The sequence below is a fragment of the Dermacentor variabilis genome, chromosome 1 (genome assembly GCF_050947875.1).
Source record: "Dermacentor variabilis isolate Ectoservices chromosome 1, ASM5094787v1, whole genome shotgun sequence".
Classification (NCBI taxonomy): Eukaryota; Metazoa; Arthropoda; class Arachnida; order Ixodida; family Ixodidae; genus Dermacentor; species Dermacentor variabilis.
In genome coordinates, this window is record NC_134568.1 from 181,648,652 (window position 1) to 181,670,115 (window position 21,464).

The window sequence follows — 21,464 nt, forward strand, 5'->3', positions numbered from 1 at the left end:
CTCGTCGAAAGACTGTCCCCGCATCAAGAGGGAGCGCGCGGTTCTCAAGCAAATTGCCAGAGACAATTCGGTCCACAGGGAGGCAGCCGAAGTAGCCCGGCGTCGGCGTCGACGTCGGCACCATAGTACGTCTTCGAAGAAGGCGCATGCGCGAAGTAACAGTACCCACTCCACTGCGGTGCCAGTTAGTCGCGCCGCGAAAAGGCCCACCACTTCCCCGAAGGAAGCAGAAAAGACTATCTTTAGAGGAACGGCCTACGCTACCGAGCCGCTCTCTTGCTGAGGAACCTCAGAAGGTCGTGGCCCCACCGGAGCCTTCTCCGGCCATGGATGATTCACCTAAAACAGACCGTCATCTCGGTGCTACGTTCTCTCATGGAGGCCATTCGAGTGCTTTTAGTGGACATGGGGACACCGTCTGCACGAAGCGCACTTAAAGTGCTGGACGCCTTAAGCCCAGTGCTTGCATCCCTCAACTAGAAAGATGGCTACCCATACCCCATCCTTCCGGAAAGAAGTCAAGGCAGCGTCCGTCATCCAGTGGAACGCCAGAGGGCTAAAATCACGAATTTCAGATTTTCGTCAGTTTGTGTACACCAATGTGTTTCCACTCATCGTCATTTGTGAGCCCAACTTGTCGAAACCAATAAGACTGTCAGGATACAAATTTATCATGTCATCAACAAATGGTGCATGCAGCAAAATCGTCGTTTTTGTTCGTCGTGAACTCACCTATGTTTTGCAACCAATTGCGCCCCACGACGACAATCAATATATATGCATCACAGTTAAAAAGAACAAACTCTTGTTTACTCTCATAGGTGTGTATATATCCCCTTCCAGCAATTTCGATACCAAAAGATTTGCGGATATCTTAAGTGTTTGTCCCGCCCCATGGGTCATCATAGGAGATTTCAATGCACACCATCCAGCATGGGGAAGTACAAGGACAAATACAAGAGGACGAAGATTAGCAAGCATCGCCCACAACTATGGCCTTACTCTAATGAACGATGGTAGCCCCACCTTTCTTCGAGGCGTAACATACGGCAGCTGCCTCGACCTTGCTTTCGTCTCCAACTCTCTCGCCAGATGTGTGAAGTGGTTTCCAGACATTGAGACATATGGCAGCGACCACATTCCCACTTATCTGAACATCAAAGGCATGTCGTCTAGATCAGGCCCACGGAATACCATTCGGACGATTCAATGGGCCAACTTCAAATCTGAGATGGAAGATGCCTGCCGCGAAGGCCTACCCTCTGGGTTAGAGCAAACAGTTAAAATTACGATGCAAAACGCCACTCGCATGATGACGATCTCTTCCACGCGAAATGACTTCGACATAGAATTAGAGCGACTTCGAGCGTACGTCGCCGGGCGGAACGTCGATATCGGCGTACAAAATCAATCCATGACCTTAGGGCAGCCAGGAGGATGCAAAAGAAGATTCAGTGTCTTATGGATAGATGAGCGTCAGAACGTTGGGCAACGTTTTGCCAGACACTCGACCCGCGCAAGCCACTGTCTCACATTTGCAAAACGGTCCAAGGTCTGCGTTGCCTTCCGGAACAGCGTTTTCCATTCAAGGCGCTAGCGCTTTTCCAAGGGCGGCAAGACATCGATGTCGCAGAAGACTTTTGTGCGCGGATCGCAGACCAAGCGACTCGTCCAGATCCTCCAGCCCGAGCTGACATCCCCCATTCCCGTGAGTGCCGCATGGACCTTCCTTTTACAATGGAGGAGCTCGAAGCGGCTCTAGCTCTCTGCAGGCGCTCATCATCTCCGGGTCCGGATGGTATATCATACCGGGCCTTGTGCTATCTCGGAGAGTCCGCACGGATAGAATAGTTGAGCCTTTACAACTCCTCATGGCCGGAAGGAAATGTTCCTGACGAATGGAAAGTAAGCCGCTTGGTGCCACTCTTAAAGCAGGGCAAATCCCCATTAGAACTCACCTCTTACCGCCCAATAGCGCTGGCCAGCTGTGTAGGAAAGATAATGGAACGGATGATCCTTGGCCGCCTGGAATGGCACCTTGAATACTACAAGATTTATCCGATTTCCATGGCTGGTTTCCGACGTGACCGCTCTTCCATCGACATGTAGTTGATCTCGTTTCATATGTCCAGCACGAAATGTCCCGTAAGCGTTTATCTGCAGCTTTATTCTTAGATGTGAAAGGGGCATACGATAACGTATTACATGAGGTCATTCTCGACGCCCTTGCGATGGTTGGCCTAGGTGGTCGAGTTTTTTTTTGTGGATCGCAAGTTACCTATCTGCAAGATCATTCTTTGTGTTAACAGACGATGGCCCAACTACGCGACGCTATACCAGCAGGGGCGTTCCTCAAGGCGGTGCTCTCAGCCCGACGCTATTTAACCTCGCTCTTGTTGGACTTGCTGAATACTTGCCAACTACCATCAAAATTTCAATATACGCTGACGACATCTGTGTCTGGACTTCGGCAGTCACACGTCCTCAGATACGTGCGCGACTTCAAAGAGCGGCCACTTTGACAGTGAACTACTTGTGTAAACAGGGTCTCAGCATATCACCAGAAAAATGCGCACTAGTAGCATTTACTCGCAAACCGATGACGCCTTATGTCATCTCAATCAATGGGCAGACCATTACCTATGTCCGAATTCACAGATTCCTTGGCGTAATTATTGACTGAGACCTCTGTTGGAGCCCGCACGTGGCTTACATGAAACGGCGCCTGACAACAACTTCCCAGTTGTTTAAATACTTGACAGGAAAGACGTGGGGGATGTCAGAAGACGCAATGCTTAAACTCTACAGAGCTCTCTTTCTCGGTTTTCTAAGATATACTCTACCTGTGCTGAACAACGCCTGCAAGGCAAATATTTGTGTTTTGCAGGCAGCACAAGCTCAAGCACTCAGAGTCTGCCTAGGTTTGCCCATGTGCACGTCAACAGAGGCAACTCTTGCGATTGCTCGGGGCCATCCAAAGCGAACTCACGTTACGGTGGAAGCCCTCAGAACGCACATCAGACATTTTGCACGTGCCCCCCATCACCACCTTGCAGCACTACCTTCGGACAGGCACCAATCAACATTCTCTAAAACTATCATCAAGTACAACGACAAACTTCCCTCAGGCTTCACCGCTGCATCTAAACCATCGATACCCCCTTGGTGTCTTATCAGCCCCACAGTCCATCTCAATGTACCAGGAATCGGTAAAAAGTCTGAACTGTCGTCGCCTGTGCTCAAACAACTGTATCTGCTTCTTCTGCAGGAGATGTACGCGGACAGTGAACACATTTATACTGATGGCTCCACAAACATCCAGTGTTCGTCCGGTGCTGTGGTTGTCCTAGCAAAAGCTATTACCATCAGCTTTAGGACTGACCACCCAACAACATCGACATCTGCCGAACTAGCTGCTCTTTGCGCTGCACTTCCTTTCCTCAATCGGGAGCCACCTTGACAATGGTCAATCTTCAGCGACTGAAAGGCAGCTCTACAATCTGTACTATCAGCTCTGCGTCGCGGGCCATTCGAACAGCTCGTATTCGATATTAGATGCCTACTCCATACATCGCAGGAGAAAGGACACCACGTGACGTTTCAGTGGCTGCCAATCACTGCGGCGTCACTGCAAACGAAGACGCCGATAATGCCGCTCGGGCAGCTCTTGAAGACGCACAAGAAGAGGCCATACCGCTTTCACGATCCGACGCAGCTAGCAGACTTCGAGTGCTTACACAGGAGATCACGCTCTCTCTATGGTGCACACCAAACAGCCAGACCAACCAGAGCAACCGTCAATACCACCTGCCCTCTTTGATGCATCTCTATATGCCAACTGGACTCCGCCGAAGAGAGGCGACTCTGCTTTATAGCTTATGGCTAGGGGTGGCTTTCGCGAAATCTTACTCATTCCGCATTGGAATGGCCGACAACGCTCTCTGCAATGCCTGTTTTTGCGAGGAGACGCTGGAACACATGCTGTGTGGCTGTCCTGAATATAATGTTCAGCGACAGTCCCTGGCATCCGTTCTAGCGCACCTTGACAGTAGACCATTGTCCCTCGACACGATTTTCACATGCCGCCGACAGAAGACATCGCAGGTGAAGGCGACGAATTGACTACTTCGGTTTTTGAAAGAGACGGGATTGGACAAGCGGCTGTGACAGTGATATCACGTACCATGCCTGATTGATGGACTCTAACGGACGATGTGTGTGTGCTGTGCTATGTGCTCTCTCTCTCTTCTCCTTCCCCATCTTTCATCGCCCCAATCCCTCTCCCATGTGTAGGGTAGCAAACCGGTTAAGCTAAACTGGTTAACCTCCCTGCCTTTCCTTCTCCACTTTTTCCTTCCTTCCTTCCTTCCATGATGGAAGTCTGCTCTGGGGTCACCGCATAGGGTGCATTCAGGCGACTATAGGCCTAGGCGTATAAGAGCCAAGTGAGATGGGGACAGGAATGTGCGGGATTGGAGCTGCCTCCATATCACTTGTTCTAATTTGGGGAGGTACTTATGGAGAGGTGGATATTGGAAGTGCTGCTCCCAATAATGTTGGGTAATTACATTATATGTGACCCGGTGGTCTCGAGCGCTATGTGTGTCTGTAGCTGGCCCTGCCCGGTTGACATGCGTTCGAGCAGAATGATGGGGCGCTTCGTTCCCAGGGTTTCCCGCGTGCGTCAGTACCCAGAGGAGTTGAATTGCTCTAGGAGGGGGGCCTCGAAGCATTGAGAATTCGGACGGCTAGCGTATGTAGGCTGCCCTTTCAGAAGTTCCGACTTGCTGCTTTCGAATCCTTACTGGCTAGTGTGGCAGTTGTGGAGGAGATAGCGAGGGCGATGGCAGCTTCTTCTTACTGCAATGAGGAGTGAGTTTGCGTCATGCCTGCTGCTATTGGAGTTAGCATGTTAGAGACAACGCTTAGGCTGAAGGCTCTGTGCCGAGTGTATTCAGAGGCATCTACATAAACTGCGTCATTGTTGTACAGATGGTGCGTGTGTAGGGCTTTTGCACGGGCTTCTATCCGAGCTTGGTGATGGACCAGGTGTACATTTTTAGGCAGCGGATGAATCGTGAGAAGATCTTGCCCTTCTCTGGGCGTGGGATACATATGATGAACTTACGTCGTGGGGTTGAGCCCCATGGGTGCGAGATTAACCGGCTTGTGCCGGTGGAAAGGAGGCGTTCAACCTCTGCCGTTTTGTGATCTCCCACGAGTTGGTCCAGTAAGTTGTGCGCTCCCATGAGGAGTAAGCGTGCATTGGACGTATGTCGTGGTAGGTTGGGTACTGTCTTGTATGCTTGCCTGAGTAAGGCGTTAACTTTTTCCTCCTCTGTCTTCGTGACGTAGAGGTAGGGAAGGGAGCACAACACCCGACTGATGACGAACGCCTGAACCTCCGTGTGGAGCTCATGTTCTCGCGTGCCCCTGTGCCGATTGGCGATGCGTCTGATCAAACGCATGGGTTCATGTACCATGCTGGTGAGCTTCATTATGGTGAACGTGTTCTTACCATGGTTTTGGGTTATGAGTCCCAGAATGCGCACCTGGTCTACTTCTGGGATGAGGTGGTTGTAGAGGTGGTTGTAGAGGTGGATTTGTGTTTCCGGGAGGGAATTTGTCTCTGTGTAACAATAAGGGGGATTTAAAAGTTCAGATTTGGTTGGAGAAGAAGCTATAGGCCTAACGCTTCATCTTGTTCCGCCGCTATATTGGCTCCTGAATTTCCCCTGGATGACTTACGGTTGTCCATAGAGTAATGTCATCGGCATAGATTGAGGGGGATAAGTTTGGTACCTGTGCCAGCGGCATAGCCATGGGTATTAGAGTAATATTTAACAGTAATAATAGTGGTGTTTTTGACATTGTATACGCGCAGTTTACTAAGGCAGCTTCCCATAACGCTTCTTTTTAGTCTCTCTTTAAGGCCAAACTACATGTATGCGTACCGGCACGCGAAAGCTTGCGCCCACGCGCCTCCCGCATGTGCAGATGGTGCAGAACAGATCTTACACGTCCACCGCGCAGGCCAAAATACTTTCGCTAAACAGATATCGGTGCTCTGGCTGCCTCACAAAAATACGAAACGTTGTTAGCAAGGCCCAAATTATGCGCTAAGTGGGCGCGATCTGGAGTGCGTCTTGTAGGTTCAAACCGCCATTCCTCGCGAGGCGCGGCAAACGCAAGGCGCGTGCGCGCGACCTTTGCGTGCGCCGACAAGCGTACGTGTAGTTTGGCACGGCCTCCGAATGCACAGCGAGCGTTGTGTGTGACATGCATTCATAACTTCTCACTTTCGTTTCTCCCTTTCTCTCTCTCTTTCCTGTCCTCATCCTTATCCCGCAGAACAGACCAGCAACCAAATCAAGGCTAACATATAGCTGCCTCTTGTTTTCTCTCCCCATTTTTCTATTTTTTGTATTTTGCAGATGTCCTATATATTATGTGTTGATGCTTGTTTGCTGCCTTGACTGCTTATATTGTTAAATTTTCTTTTCGCCAATGCGTAAAAGGATCCTTCGTCACGCACCATCGGAGAGAGAGAACTGAGGTGCGAAAGGCACGGAGGTTAGCCGGAAGACATACATTCAGTTTACTACCATGTCGCAAATTCTTGTTTTGCAATATAAGTAGTTGAAAACTGCCATTCAGGGAGCATTCTACTTCAAGAATATTTTAACGACGTTTAGTAGTAACTCAGATGAAAGCAAAGAAATGTCATGAAGCAATGGCGTGAGGGGGCGCGATTCCCTTCCGCGAGAAGGCTCTCCTGTTGCGTTCTACCAGTGCTCGCAAGTGGCATTCCTCTCCAGCAGTCTCCAATATTGGAGCCGAGGGCGCATCTCTTTTTTACTTAGAGCCGCCACCAAGATTCCAATTTTCTTTCTTATCTCTACCTTAATGCGCTGTGCATTTCCACAAGCGTTGCTGCGTCTTCACGGGAATCCCCGAGTTGTCTCAAGTGGTGCACTGCAGGGCAGATGCATATGATTTGAGAGTGCGAATGCGCTTGACGTCACTCGCTAGCAGCCCCATTGAATCGGTTGCTCCTTGAGGAGAAGAGGGCGCGAGTATTTGTTTAAATTTTCATCTATTTTAACTGCGCATGTCGTATCACATCATTATTCACACTGTGATTGTACGTTTACAATGCCCAGAGTTGGTGAGGCGCCCTTTAAGGTGTAGGCGGTTGCGATCATTGGCGTTAACAAAAACGTCGAACCTTCCTTAACGGAAGCATTATATGGAGGTCGGCGTAGTGCGGAATGTGTTATGCCTGGTAATGATGTTGGTGTGTAAGGGGTTATGCTGACGTAGTATGCGTTATTTGTTTATATGTGCTTGAGGAGTAGGATCGGAGAGATGCACATATTTACATTGTTGAACGTATGCATTCTGCACCACACCAACCGCAATATAATGTTACGAATATCTTCGACAGTTCCCACTCTGGAAGGTCCGCTTAGTTTGCTGGCGCAATGCCTGGCGCGGCATAAGCAACGCCTCAATACCCTCATAGGCAGCGGAGGTGGGACGGCTGTGCGTGCATGAGTAATGAATGCACGAGTGACACATCTCGTTCTGGGTCCCCTCAAGTCACCATCCATCCCCACTGGTAGGGTGTTTACCAGGGCGTCACATACTGCTTGGTATCCCCATTTTAGTATAGGCTTAGACATTCCTTGCCTAGGTTTAACGCCTCATTTTCACATATGGCGTATGGAGGACGGTGAAAGCGGACTGGCTTGTAAAATGTGTTGCGCTGGTGCACCTATTTTTATCGTGGGCAATGGGTCGTTTGTCACTGTACTCTGGATGACAGCTATCAACCATCATGGGTCTAACAATGGGATTAAACTGCGTATGCTCGCCCTGAATTGGGAAAGGGGTCTTCTGGCTTTAGGTGGTCCTTTTCGAACCACTCGCCATAAAATGCTACGCATTAAAACAGTCCAGATGTCCATGTACTTACAGTACGAACAAATTTGCAAAGACCATGGCACTGAGAAAAAAATTAAAATTTATTCTAGCACAGTGCTGCAATCTGGATTTGTCTCAGTGGATTGCATTAGTCTAAGAGGCGCAGATATGCTGTAGCACTTGCACATCCAGTAATTCTGGACATTGTCCTTGCGGTCTTCTGTCGAACTTCACCGCAATTCAGCAGCATAACTTAATGGATAGCATTTTTAAAAAATGATACTTCGAAATGCCGACCCGTCTAATAACATGCCCTTCTAAGATTATGCTCTTCTAATGTATGTATGTATGTATGTATGTATGTATGTATGTATGTATGTATGTATGTATGTATGTATGTATGTATGTATGTATGTATGTATGTATGTATGTATGTATGCACGTATGTATTTACAGGTGCACAGGCGCCGACAAAAGTGGTATACTCCCTGCAGATTGCTACTGCAGCGGCGCCGCTCGGCATTTTGGCGGGCTGAAGCACGAAACATTGACACGAGTCAAGCGACATGCCTGCAGATAATAAAGGGCACCCATTGGCTGTCTCGATCCCAGATGCTGCCTGTAGATGGCATTGCGATGCAGTTTGAAGTTGCTCCGGCTCGCGCTGCGTGGAGTATACCACTTTTGTCGGCGCCTGTACGTACGTACGTATGCACGTAGTAGGGTCGTAGTAGCAGGATCTCTAACTGCATGAAAAATGTCATCAACATCGTGGTATTATTCGGTCAGGATATGCTATAGATGTGGTTGCCACGACAGCCCAGCAAGAGATGTAACGTTCTGCACGTCATGAATAACAGGTAGTTTGACTACGCTATTGATCCGGTTTTTGCCCGAGTTACCAGTGACTAGTAGATTTATTATGCTGTGAAAAAAAAAGATGCCTGGGCGCCAAATGAACAGGCTCACGTAAGTATCGATGAGCGAATACGCATTCACTACTTTCATTTTATCGAGACTTTTACCCACAAGTGCATAAAGACATCTTTCGTGTACTTTTCTATGTCTTTCTTTTTTAAAGCAAGTGCTCATAAATTACGCGGAAAAGAAAAAAAACAGCAGCAAGGAAACAATAAAGCACATCTTGTCGCCCGTCTTTCAGCGAAAAATATAAAATAATCGTACCCGCTAGCGCTGTCGCTGCGTATTCCTCATGCATTTTACACTCCCATTTCGTAACCTAGTGCCTGCCTTTCCTCCTTTACTGGCACGGTAGTACTACTTGCTCGAAAACACAACCAAAGCATTTACCCTACCTTCATAAACGACCGTGCTTGCGGACTTCTCTTCGCGCTCTCTAGAGGAAGCGAAGCATGTTGTACCAGCCGCAGTTTTTCGTCGTAGCTACAAATGAAAGCACTGATTTATGCGTTCTTGCATATTTCACGAAGCTGCAAGGCCCATCAAACAAGAATGCACCCTTTTCTTTTTCCCCTCCCTCCCTTTTCTTCCCACTTCTTATTTATATGTTCAAAAAGGCAAGTAGAAGCGAACTTGGGAAACGGAATGGGCTGATTGCAGTTGTAGCGTATGATTTACGATACAAAAGCTAGCGCCGCGGAGCATAGCATATATGCGATGGGCACAGCAGCATACAAAGGACGTGCGCACAGCCTCATCACACGCTGTACTCATAAGCTTAGACCAGGAACAATTCTGAAATAAAGAGGCACTTTTTTCTCTTTCTTTGAGAAGAACTTGACGAGAGCGGTCCCTTATCTTTAAACGGACTAATTAAGAGTGTCTGCATGTAGAAGGGAACTTAAATTAAGCGGGCTCGTGTGCAAGATACACGCGCATGAAACAGGTGAGCACTACTCCGACTGGAGGCTTTGATCAAGCACGGCGTTTGTGGCTTACGTGCGAAGCAAAGCAAAGGATTATTGTACTCTCACCTTCATTATATGCGGTGAAGGTTTTCTGCGCGAACTTATTTATGCATTAGGGACAGTGTTACCAACAAAATGATACAGAAAAACTGCATGCCGGGCCTTCAAAAACCGTAACACTACCAATTTTAAAAGGCGGCAGCGCATAAAAGAACCGGACGGAGACAAGACGAGATGAACGAGCGTCTCGTCTACATCTGTGTCTTTTTGTGCTGCTACATTTTCTTATATGTACTAACACTCCCAACTGGCCACATTAATCGCACTTCCAGTCTACCAACACTTCTACAGAACGACCTGAATATAGGCTCCAATCGGAAATATAGCCTCAATGAAAATTCTCTAGCGCCTACATAGTTAAAGCAGCTGAAATAAATCAACCACTGAAATGAAAGCTAGCTTGATCTGTATACTGAAGGAAAACAAAGCATTCGCGATAACAAAAAATAAGCGTTCTTATTTAGTACGCTTACTAATGGCAAAAATATATTACCCCGTGCTATACAACATGTTTTGTTTTACAACTGAGCCCTCTGTCGCAGTGTGCCACTTGAATCTTCCCGAAAGCAGCCTTCAAACATCTACTAGCGTGATCATTCCAGTTTCGAGCGATCCTTCGGTCGTGTCGTTGAAGATACGGCACGAGAAAATTGCCTAATCTAAGAACTCTAAACTAATGAAGTAAGAAGAAAAAATCATAGATTGCTCTGAACTGCAGAAACTGAGCAAACATTTGTTTCAAGGAAATGCCATTGACATGCATTTCCAGGTTCTCGCCCCAGATGATTCCCATGCAACTATAGCCCTCATCGAGACGGTTGTACGGCAAAAATTGGCCAACGTCGGATTCCAGGCACTTTGCCCAGTCAACACACCCGACTACCGCTCCCCCGGCGTACTCGATCTACCACGAATTTCGTACGCTCGTCCTCGTTGCCTAAACCTGGAAGAATGGCGCACTTCTGATGAAAGGCCTATCTGCTTCAGCTGTGGACACATTGGACATATTTCCTGCCATTAACGTGGTTCTAGGACCCCACAGCTTTGACCGAGGTTTCGAACTACCCAGCACCCGACTGGTAGTCTCCGCCCGCCGACAAACATTGAAGACACCGCTCCAACATCTCTGCCTGCACGACCAAACCATTCCCCGTCAACACCCCCACGTCTTTCCCGCTCGCCTCTGCCTCCTCCCTCCCCGTCACCTTCTTACTCCCGCCGCTCCTCGGAAAACAAACGGTCGCAGCTCCAAGAGGTGAGCCTGCCATGACGACCCGACATGAAATATCTCTGCTTACACTGCCTGGCCATCACACCCTCATCAACATGGACGTAGACGGTATACCTGGAATTGCAATGATTGACACAGGAGCACACGTATCGGTTATGAACTCTAACCTCTGTACGCGCCTAAAGTAAGTCTTAATTCCTGCCCCGCTCGCTGTCGTCCGCATAGCCAACCGTGCAACTCCTGCTGTGGCTGGGATATGTTTTATGTCTTGGAGGAGCGCCCACATGAAATCATCTTAGGCCTTGATTTTCTGTCGGCACATTAAGCCGTTATTGGCTGCTCTACGGGTGCTGTCCAACTCGCCCTGCTGTATGCCGTTGACCCTCCTGATCCTACGCCGAGTCGACTTTGTTCCACAGATCACGTTCGCCTACCTCACCGACCCGTGACCGATGTGGCCGTTTCACCTGATCTACCTATTGTCGATGGCGATTATATCGTGTCGCCAAACGTCAACGTCCTCCTGTTGCACAATGTCCCATTCCCACACGCGGTCGTCCGTATAAAAGATAATACCACCTGTCTTCCTGTGGTAATTTCGGCCTCTGCTCTCAAGTACTGCCTCAGGTCGTATAGAATCTTTGACGACAATGATCACTCCTGACCTTCCGGCCCACCATGCGGCCGCACTTCGTTGCGTTCTTGCTTCGTACCGGGATATTTTCGATCTGGATGACCGGTCACTTGGTCAAACATCCGTCGTGAAACATCGCATGCAGTCTGACGACGCCAGCCCGATTCATCGACGGCCCTACCACGTCTCCCCTCTGAGCGCCAAGTCATACAGAAGGAAGTCGACAAGATGCTTTCCCGAGATATCATTGAGCGTTCTTGTAGCCCTTGGCCTTCCCCAGTCGTGCTCGTCAGAAAGGATGACAGCTGGCGCTTCTGTGTCGACTATCGCCATCTCCACAAAGTAATAAAGAAGACGTGTATATTCTGCCAGGGATTGATGACGACCTCAATTGTTTACATGGTGCAAAATATTTTTCTTTGATAGACCTTCGCTCTCGGTACTGGCATATTGCAGTGGACGACATGGACCGTGAAAAGACCGCCTTTATTACACCTGATGACCTCTGTCAGTTTAAAGTGATGCCGTTCGGATAATGTAATGCCCGCTTACATTTGAATGTATGCTCGACGCTCCCTTTCACGGTTTTAAGCGGTCAATCTGCCAGCGCTACCTAGATCACGTTATCCTATTTTCAACAACTTTTGCCACGCAGTTCGATCGCCTTTCGACAATACTTTCTGTTTTCTGCAAGAGTGGGCTTCAGCTACATTCATCAAAATGTCACTTCGGCTACCGGCAACTTTTTGTGCTTGGACAGCTCGTCGATTCTTCCGGCGTCAGTCTTGATCCCACAAAAGTTCGCGCCATCAATAATTTTCTCGTTCCAACTTGTGCCAATGACATTGGAAGCTCCCCCTTTGTGCGCCTCTGCCCATGTTTCTGCCAGTTCGTACGCAATTTCGCTAACGTTGCACGCCTCTCACAGAACGTCTCAAGAAAGACGGGGTGTACGCCTGGCGTCAGGAACAAGCTACTGCGTTCACTGAGCTTACCGTGCGGCTCGCTTTACCACCAATTCTCACCCATTTTGACGTGACCACCCCAATGAAAGTCCACACTGATGCCAGCAGTCATGGAATCAGCGCTGTTTGGCTCAACGCGAGCAAGGGTGCCACTGTGTTACTGCGTACGCTAGACGTCTTCTGCCCGGAGCGGAGCGCAATTACTCCATGACTGAAAGCGAGTACCTTGCTCTCGTTTGGGCAGTTCGTAAATTTCGTCCCTGCTTGTACAGCCGGTTATTGACAGTTATCACCGACCATCATACCTTATGCTAGCTTTCATCCCAAAAGGATCCTACTGGACGTCTCGGTCGGTGGGCTCTACGACTCCAGGAGTACTCATACACAATCGCGCATAAGAGCGGCCGATTGCACGAAGACACTGATGGCTTGTCGCACCATACAGTAGACCCACCGAAGCTTCCTGACAGCTGCGAGTATACCCGCATGTTGTTGCTTACTGCGTTTCAGAACACCGGAGATGAGCAACGCCGTGACCCCTACTTGCGAGACGTCATTCTACGGCTGACTTCTGAGATACCTTCCCCTTCTTTATGTACGTTTGTACTTCAGGATGACATCTTGCACCGTTACAACATGTACCCTGACGGTCCTGAACTGCTCTTCGTTATTCCCACATATGTGCGTCAAACTGTCCTCTCACAGCTACACGATGTTCCTACCGCAAGTAACCTCAGAGTCTCTTGCACGTATGACCTTGTTCAGCAGCTCTTGTTTTGGCCCGGTATTTACCATTGCGCCTGCAGTTACGTCCCTTCCTGTGAGCAATACCAGCGCCACAAGAAACCAGCAGTACTCCGAGCTAGCCGCCTTCAACCCCTTGACACACCGTAGGAGTAATTCTTTAGGGTTTGTCTTGAGTCTTGACCTTCTTGGCCCTTTGCCGCTATCTGCCTGCGGAAATAAGAAGATAGCAGTCGCTACCAACTGCATGACGCGGTACGCGATCACTCGGACTTTCCCAACCAGCTGTGCAACCAACGTCGCCGACTTACTCCTCGAAGACGTTATACTTCACCACAACGCTTCTCGACAGTTACTCACAGACGGGGACCGCTTTTTCATATCAAAGGTCGTCCAAGACCTTTTGCACTCCTGTGCCACAAAACACAAGTTGACAACGGCGTATCATCCTTAGACCAAGGGCCTCACAAGCGTATTAATAGAACTATCAAAAACATGTTTGCTATGTAAGTTTCCGCCGACCATCGATACTAGGACGTCGCTCAGCCCTTCGTAATATTTGCTTATAATTCCTCCAGACATGACTCTCTAGATTTTCTCCGTTTTATCTTTTGTACGGAAGAAATCCCACGCTGCCATTTGACACACTCCTTCCCACCGTTCATCACACGTCGTCAGAATACGCCCATTACGCCATTTTCAGAGCTGTAAAGGCATGTTCGATTGCCCACCTGCGCCTTACCGCTTCACAGGGCAAGCAAAGACGCTTCTGTTATGCTCGCCACCGGAATGCCCACTTAAACCCTGGTGATATGGTCCTCCTTTGAACACCGTCACGGCAAGTGGGCATTTGCGAAAAGTTGATTTCGCCTTACTCTGGCCCCCTATTGTGTCTTGTGCCAAGTGATGGACGTCACATATGAAATCCCGCCTCTCAATTCCACATGTCTCGACCCTCCACCGATGTCATCCCCGTCACCCGCCTCAAGCGATACCACTCAGAAGATCGAGCAAGCGCCGGGACGGCACCTTCGGCGCCGGGGGTCATGTCACCAAACACTGCCAGAGATGAGGCTGAGGACAGTACAGAAGACAACGAGGCTAGCTGATGTCGCGAGGACTGTCTGCCATCTCTTATGCCTGTAAAGGCGTTGTCAATACCTCTGAATATATTTAAAGCTCCCATCTCCCCGTAATAATATTGTCTTTGTGCTGCGAATATTGCAACAACGACGACGTTGGACCTTTTACGACGACGTTGGACATTGTTGCTCGTCACAATACGAGAATTAATGCATCCCTTCCTCCACACTTCTGTAAAATGCAGATCGTTATGCACTATAGATACATAGCTTCTACATAAGTTATCACAACCTATGACGAACGTCTTGCCTGCAAAGAATATAAGTTTCAGGAAATAGAAATTTGCGGTTGAATCCGCAAGGCTTTTCGTCTGTAAGCGTTGTTTTTTTTTTGGTCGACTGCCTTCGCTTATTATATGTCTAGCATCATGATTGGCTAGAATTTGTTCTTAGAAACAAGTTTAGCGTGAGAGCTTTTTGTGAATACAGGTCCTGATCTGTGATCACTAGGCTGGTACACGCCTCATTTGCAGCACACGAATAAAGCCGACTCGTAATGAAGAGTCGTAAGAATAAAAAATGGTAGGCGAGCCTTATCTTTGACTAAGGTGTTTCCTACTGACGCTCGCACCTCGGCCTTGGGGTTCTTAAATTTAGGTTAACTTAAGGCGAACGCAACGCACGAACCGAATTCGAAGACAATTATTGCGATGCTTTTTGCGATGCCTTAACGTCCACATGTACTCCAACTGGTGCATCAGATTTAGGAACGGGACACTGCCACTGTCTCATTTCATTTTACCATGCAGTGACAAAAACGCCAGAAAGCACCCGAAAAGGCAATCTGGGCCGGAACCGGCCTTCACGATCGATCGGTGAGGCTTTGTGTGATGTATACCTTGCCAGTGAGAAGCTTGAGCATGCATGCGCTGTGTAGCACACCAAAAACTCCACACGCATTTTATGAAGTTGTGCGGATGCATCCAGCTAAGTTATCGAAGTGGAGATTCCTCCATTTGAAAAGGATATTTTATCAATTTTTTGAGGCTCATATGTCTTGTTTGACAAAATTCCGGGCCTGCTTTGCTCCTATAGAACGCACACTATTAAAAACATCTATCCATAAGCTGTATCAGGAGGGACGTCTATATAAAGCGCAAAGCACAACATTGGAGACGTCAGTGTAAGGTCAAAGCGCAGATCTTGCACATCACAGAAGACGGCTCAAGATAAATCTCCAGGAAAAGACAAAATATTGCTCGCCTCCACAGAGTATTTCACATCGGTGGATTCTGAGTATTCCTGCGTGAAAGGCTAAAATGAACAAAAAAATATGAGTAACATGAATAAAATATGCGCTGTGTTACTTTTCGACTGAATTTGTGCTGTAATTCATATCAAGGATGAAATTGAAACGATGCACTCAATATTACAACAGGCTTTGTTCGTTGCTGCTATAAGAAGGTGACAAGAACTAAAACTAAGTATAAAAGAACTTCCACGTCGACAGTAAACTGCGCGACCCACACGCTGAACTTCAAAGACCAGCGAGATCTAATAAGCGACTAAAGGAAAGTAAATGGAAATATTCGGCCCTTCGTGTGGGAAAACAAATTTCCGCCTGACATGACTGTTCCAAGTTGTGTCGCTGTCGCTGAAATCATTTATGGCCATCTTCACCTTTCCTTTGAGTAAGGATGAAGCACGGGCGAGATACGCTGCGTTTCAGCAAGGATGTTTGTTGCTCTCGCTTTCTTCCGCACTTTGCGGAAACTCCTTTGCTTTGGACCACAGAACGCCAACAATAATGAGCTACTAAATAATTTCGGCGCCACACTTAAACACAACCATTTGATGTTGCTACTGGTTCTGTTGCAAGAGTTCTTACACGACTACATAACATTTGTGTGGATACGTTTCTTTATTGCGCAGCCACGTGGGTGCATGTTGTTGTTTGGGATGTACAGGCGGTACTAGCCTTCCGGCAAAAAATTCGCACTAAGTTCCTCTGCCCGATCTCGAAAGGAGCCCTGCTTTATTTTCCGTGTCAGGTTCACGCGCAACAGCCTGCTCACACACACACACACACACACACACACACACACACACACACACACACACACACATATATATATATATATATATATATATATATAAACGAGAAGAAAGGGGGTTAACCGAGGCGCCCGATTTTTATTAGTCATATCATAAGAAGCCAACAAACACTGACACCAAGGACAACATAGGGGAAATTACTTGTGCTTAATAAATGAAAAAAAGAAAAAAAATTATTAAGCACAATTAATTTCCCCTATGTTGTCCTTGGTGTCAGTGTTTGTGGCTTCCGATATATATATATATATATATATATATATATATATATATATATATATATATATATATATATATATATATATATATATATGAAGTTGGGGCCGAATTTAGGAAGCCTTAGGGCGTTTCCCGAATGGCGATTTCTCGATATTTCGGAACTCCCAGTATTTATATTTTTCCCAGGCATTTCTTCCAGCGCTCTTCATGCTCCAGTTTAAGTATCGAAATGGGAAAAGATCAATTTTTGTCGACGAATATTGCGACAATGAATGGCGTTTCTAAAATTCTTTAAGTTTCTTTTTACCCTCTTCGGCGGCGTCCTCCTCCAAAACTGCCCTCCACACTTGGCATTAAAGTTAGTGATTAAAAAGTCAAGTAAACAATCTCAGGTAATTATAGAATGGACTGCCATGGCTACTCAACAATTTGTGTCCGTCGCGCTGAAGTAATGTTGAAGACAGCATCATCGGGGCAGTTCAGTAATATCTTAAATGACCTATTTCAATTTAAAACGTATCACGCGGTATATATATATATATATATATATATATATATATATATATATATATATATATATATATAGAGAGAGAGAGAGAGAGAGAGAGAGAGAGATGAAGGGACAGATGAGGCCAGGGTGCACTCACTTGAGGCTGGAGCGCGCGCCGTGGCTCTGGAATCCAGTGAGCTCCCTCTTTCCCAGGGAGCTGTTGAGGGACCAGGAGAAGAGGAGCTGCTGGGGCTCCGCCACCATGGCGCACGCGAGCTCCACCTCCTGTTCCACGGCCGACAGGAACAGAGCATTCTCCTCACGCTCGCACACGGGAGCGTCTGCAGCGGTAAAAGCAAGTCGCTAGAGACGCAGAGGTCACCCGTTTTCCATGCGCACTGAAGCTGATGACACAGCGTGCACGCCATTGGTAACCAAATGAAATACGGCAACGCGGAATGCGGGCTAAGTGCATTCCGGGTTCTAGAACAGACGCATATAGCGACTCGCCATTGTTTTTCTTCTTCTTTATTAATGTAAACTCTCGTTCACAGCAACTTGCAGTGACCTGAGAAATTGGATCGTCTTACCAGTAGTTAGTCCTGAACAAAATTCATTTCAAAAATATCACAACGTAATATTCTTTGTGCACGAACATTTCCGTGGCACAAAGCTTCAACGAAACAGTATTATAAAACCAAAAGGGAGATGTAAAAAAGGACATTTATCAGATTTGCATGATGCAATGCGCTTCTTGATGAACCCTTGAATTGAATTCTTGGGTTTTACGCACAAAAACCACGACTTCATTATGAAGCACGCTGTAGTGGGGACTCCGGATTAGTCTTAACCAGCAATGGTGCTTTAACTTGTCCCCGATGCACGGGACGCACGCGTTTTTGCATTTGGCCCCCATAGAAATGCGGCCGCCGGGGCAGGGATTTGATCGTGCGGCCTCGCTAAGCCAACGCGACAGGTTTGATGCACACTTACATAACTTGTTAAATAATTGTACCTTGTCAACAGGATGCAAACCTGTGCGCTGTGACAAAAGATGACATTTCATCTAGCTTGTAAAAAAATTTTTTTCGCCGTCCTCATGCTGTTGAAACAAATGTACCGAAAAATTCGAGGCATTATCAGCTGCATCATGTGCGATCAGCATTGGCCGGCGTCCTCACCATAATTATCAGCCTGCACCTCGAACAACTCCTAAATCACCGTCTTTGTTGCCAGCCCCGCAGATTTCCACATCATTGTCGACGCTTGCGTGGCTGTCGGTGTGCGCAGAAACACCATTTGCTTTCTAGACAGCCAGCAAGGCCGCCTCCACCAAGTCTGCCGATCCATCATGGTCTCTCGTTAAGCCGAGTAGCCGATGTGAGTGGCGGCCGCGGAAGTTCGGCTTAACCGAACTAGCAGTTCGCGTTAAGCGGATTTCTTTCGCATTAACCCCATGGGAGAGCAGCCATATGTTCACACACTGCTCTTCATATCCGAAAATCCCGTATAACTTGGTTCATTTTAGCAGGAATCTACCGTATTTCAATTGCAGTCACTTTAAACAAATATCAGCGGCAGATTTTTTATTTTGGCAACTTGCGCAGATCAAGTTCGTCGAACCTTTCACTAAAACTTGTGTGACCGGAGTTTGTCGCAAATGTACAAATTGCGGTCTCGAACTGATACGTCTTGCCATAAAATACAAACGGTTATCTCATTTCCCGACGCCGAAATAAAAGACAGCAACTAGGCTTCTTTCTTTTTTTTTTGGGGGGGGGGGAGGAGGGCGTCTCCGTATAGAAGCGGTGAAAGCGTCGATTCACAAAGCGCTGCCCAAGACACATCAGAGCAGACCGCAAAACCTCGTGGCGTTTTTCTTTCGCTGGAGTGAGCTGAAGGTACCGAAAGAACGGCACGTGCTCCGCTGCACACATTTTAATCAGTCATGACAGTATGTACTACAAGGTATAGTAACATACATGTAGTACTCCCCCTGAGCCTGCGAACCAGGGATTCCGCGACAAAGCCGACATTCTACTACGCCTATGAATATCACTTGAGATTGAAGACTGCGGCCCAAGCTTGGCATAGCGCACTTTCCAGTGCACTCGTCTGTTTCAGTTTGTGTATCTTACTTGTGCGAATCAATTAAGCACTTTTTCGGGGACATAAGCATTTGGCCGGGAAATAATCATTCCTTCGTTTTGCAGGTTATTTTCCCCGTTGGTAGAGGCGTTTGTAGCACAGCCGTTTGACAGTATGTGCGCAGACAGAAAACATTGCGTGGATTTCGCACAAAAGGAAGTTGCCGTCTGCTTTGTGTTTCAATCTCATTTGCTGTCGGTAATATCCGATCAGTCGGCATTGCTCGTTTCTTAAAATATAGTTTTGTGGCACCGCAGTATAAGTAACACCGTGCGACAGTAGCGTAGTAAAATGGCGTCTGGATGCTGACGATTAAGTTGACTAAATCTCTCTTACTATCACTTCAATACAAGGCGTGGAGGGGAGGGGGTAGGCGGAAAGCGATGGAAAACTGTTTTACTTTAATGCGCGGAAGCGCATTATAGATATTTAGAAGCGCAGGCAGAAGGCACCGACCCCTTTCCTGTGCTTTTTATTTTGCTGGTAAGCTATTCTTAGTATACGCTCGTTGGATCGTTTTAGTTTTATCAATCTGCACTAAGTTTATTTTTGTTTCGGTGGAACCCTAGCTTCAACAACAGCGTCAAATTCTATACCGCCACATTTCAGAAAAAAAAAGAAAGAATAATTCTGCAAGCGGGAAAGAGAGAAAAAGAGAGGTCACAGGTACTTAAACGAAGTCTATCAAGGAAGGCACATTACCGGGAGAACGAACATGAGCCTTAGCCTGTTCGCAAATGCTGCTTAGTGTTTTATTTATCTTGAAAAACGAGATTCAAAGGCTCGCCTAGAGGCAACGGCCGCGCGTTTTGATTTTTTCAATAAAATTTGATCTTTTGCGCGCCTGTATTTGACTTGTCGAAATTGAGTCAATAAATCAAAAAGTTCGGTGGAGCGTTGGGAAAGATTCGCGCCTTTGCACATTTAATTATTTTAACGGTTGAGGCCCAGCGAGAAACGTAGTTTTCTGGCCCTTCGAGTTCAACGAAGCTCAGCCTCCGACGATAAGCCGTGCATCGATCCATGGACTGTTATTATGTGCTCCTTGTGCTCCTTTGGGTGCTTAGCTTTGCCTCGGTGACGTGCAAGTTTAATCGCGCAGAAATATACACCAGCTCGCCCTGGAAGCACCCGCATTAAGTGGCAATAAACGGGCGCTACGTTTCCTTCACTGTCACTTTTATCCGCAAGTACGCATACGTGCGCATGATCATACGGGTGCTCAAACGTACACGTAGCGAGATGAGACTGACATTTATTTTAGCATTGCATTTTGCAAGCCAAATTTGTGCGCATCCGGAAACGAGAAGCCTTCAAACGTGTCGTCTTCGCTATAGCTTCCAGGTTATACGAGCTGAGTTGTCTCTCGCTTAGACGCTGAATTCTCCGCAAGCCTTCAATCATAGTTGACTTTAGAGTTCGATATCGTGGAAGAACGTTTTTTCGAGCGGTGTGTTAAAGCTCATAAGTTCCACTTAAAATCAGGTGCCTCTAAGTCGACAAAGCCTGGAAACAAGCGCTTCACACGATTTCACTTGTGTCAGCTGCTGCTGTGGGGTCACGGGGTTTGCAAATGCTGTAGCAGTCCGGCGCTCAACGCACGTTGAGCAAAGAAAAGCCCGTTTGTCGAAGCCGAAAAGTCTATTTATTTATTTATTTATTTATTTATTTATTTATTTATTTATTTATTTATTTATTTTGCTTCAAGTTTGGCCCTTATCTCGGACAGTGCTTGAGAGGCAGGTAAATAACGCATTGGGGTGGAAGTTTCATTTATGACATTTTATTACAAATTTATTCATGATACGAAGTTACACGATGGGCTTGTTACTGGAGGTTATGGGCAGGGACACAGACCAGAGCAAGTCTCTGTCTCCGGCTCTTTCTATAGAGCTTCACTTGTCTGAAGGGTTCCTCTCTCAAGGTTAAATTACGCCCATTACGTATTAACTGTCCTTCCCATA

General features: G+C 47.3%; 1 protein-coding gene across 1 annotated transcript in view; it reads right to left on the minus strand.

The window, feature by feature from the left end:
* LOC142590426 (hemicentin-1-like) overlaps positions 1-21,464 on the minus strand; it is a 158,799-nt gene that overhangs the window by 136,927 nt on the left and 408 nt on the right. Inside the window, exon 2 of the mRNA XM_075702554.1 lies at positions 17,510-17,693. Coding sequence (XP_075558669.1) covers positions 17,510-17,693 — 184 coding nt within the window. The remainder of the gene's footprint in view (positions 1-17,509; positions 17,694-21,464) is intronic.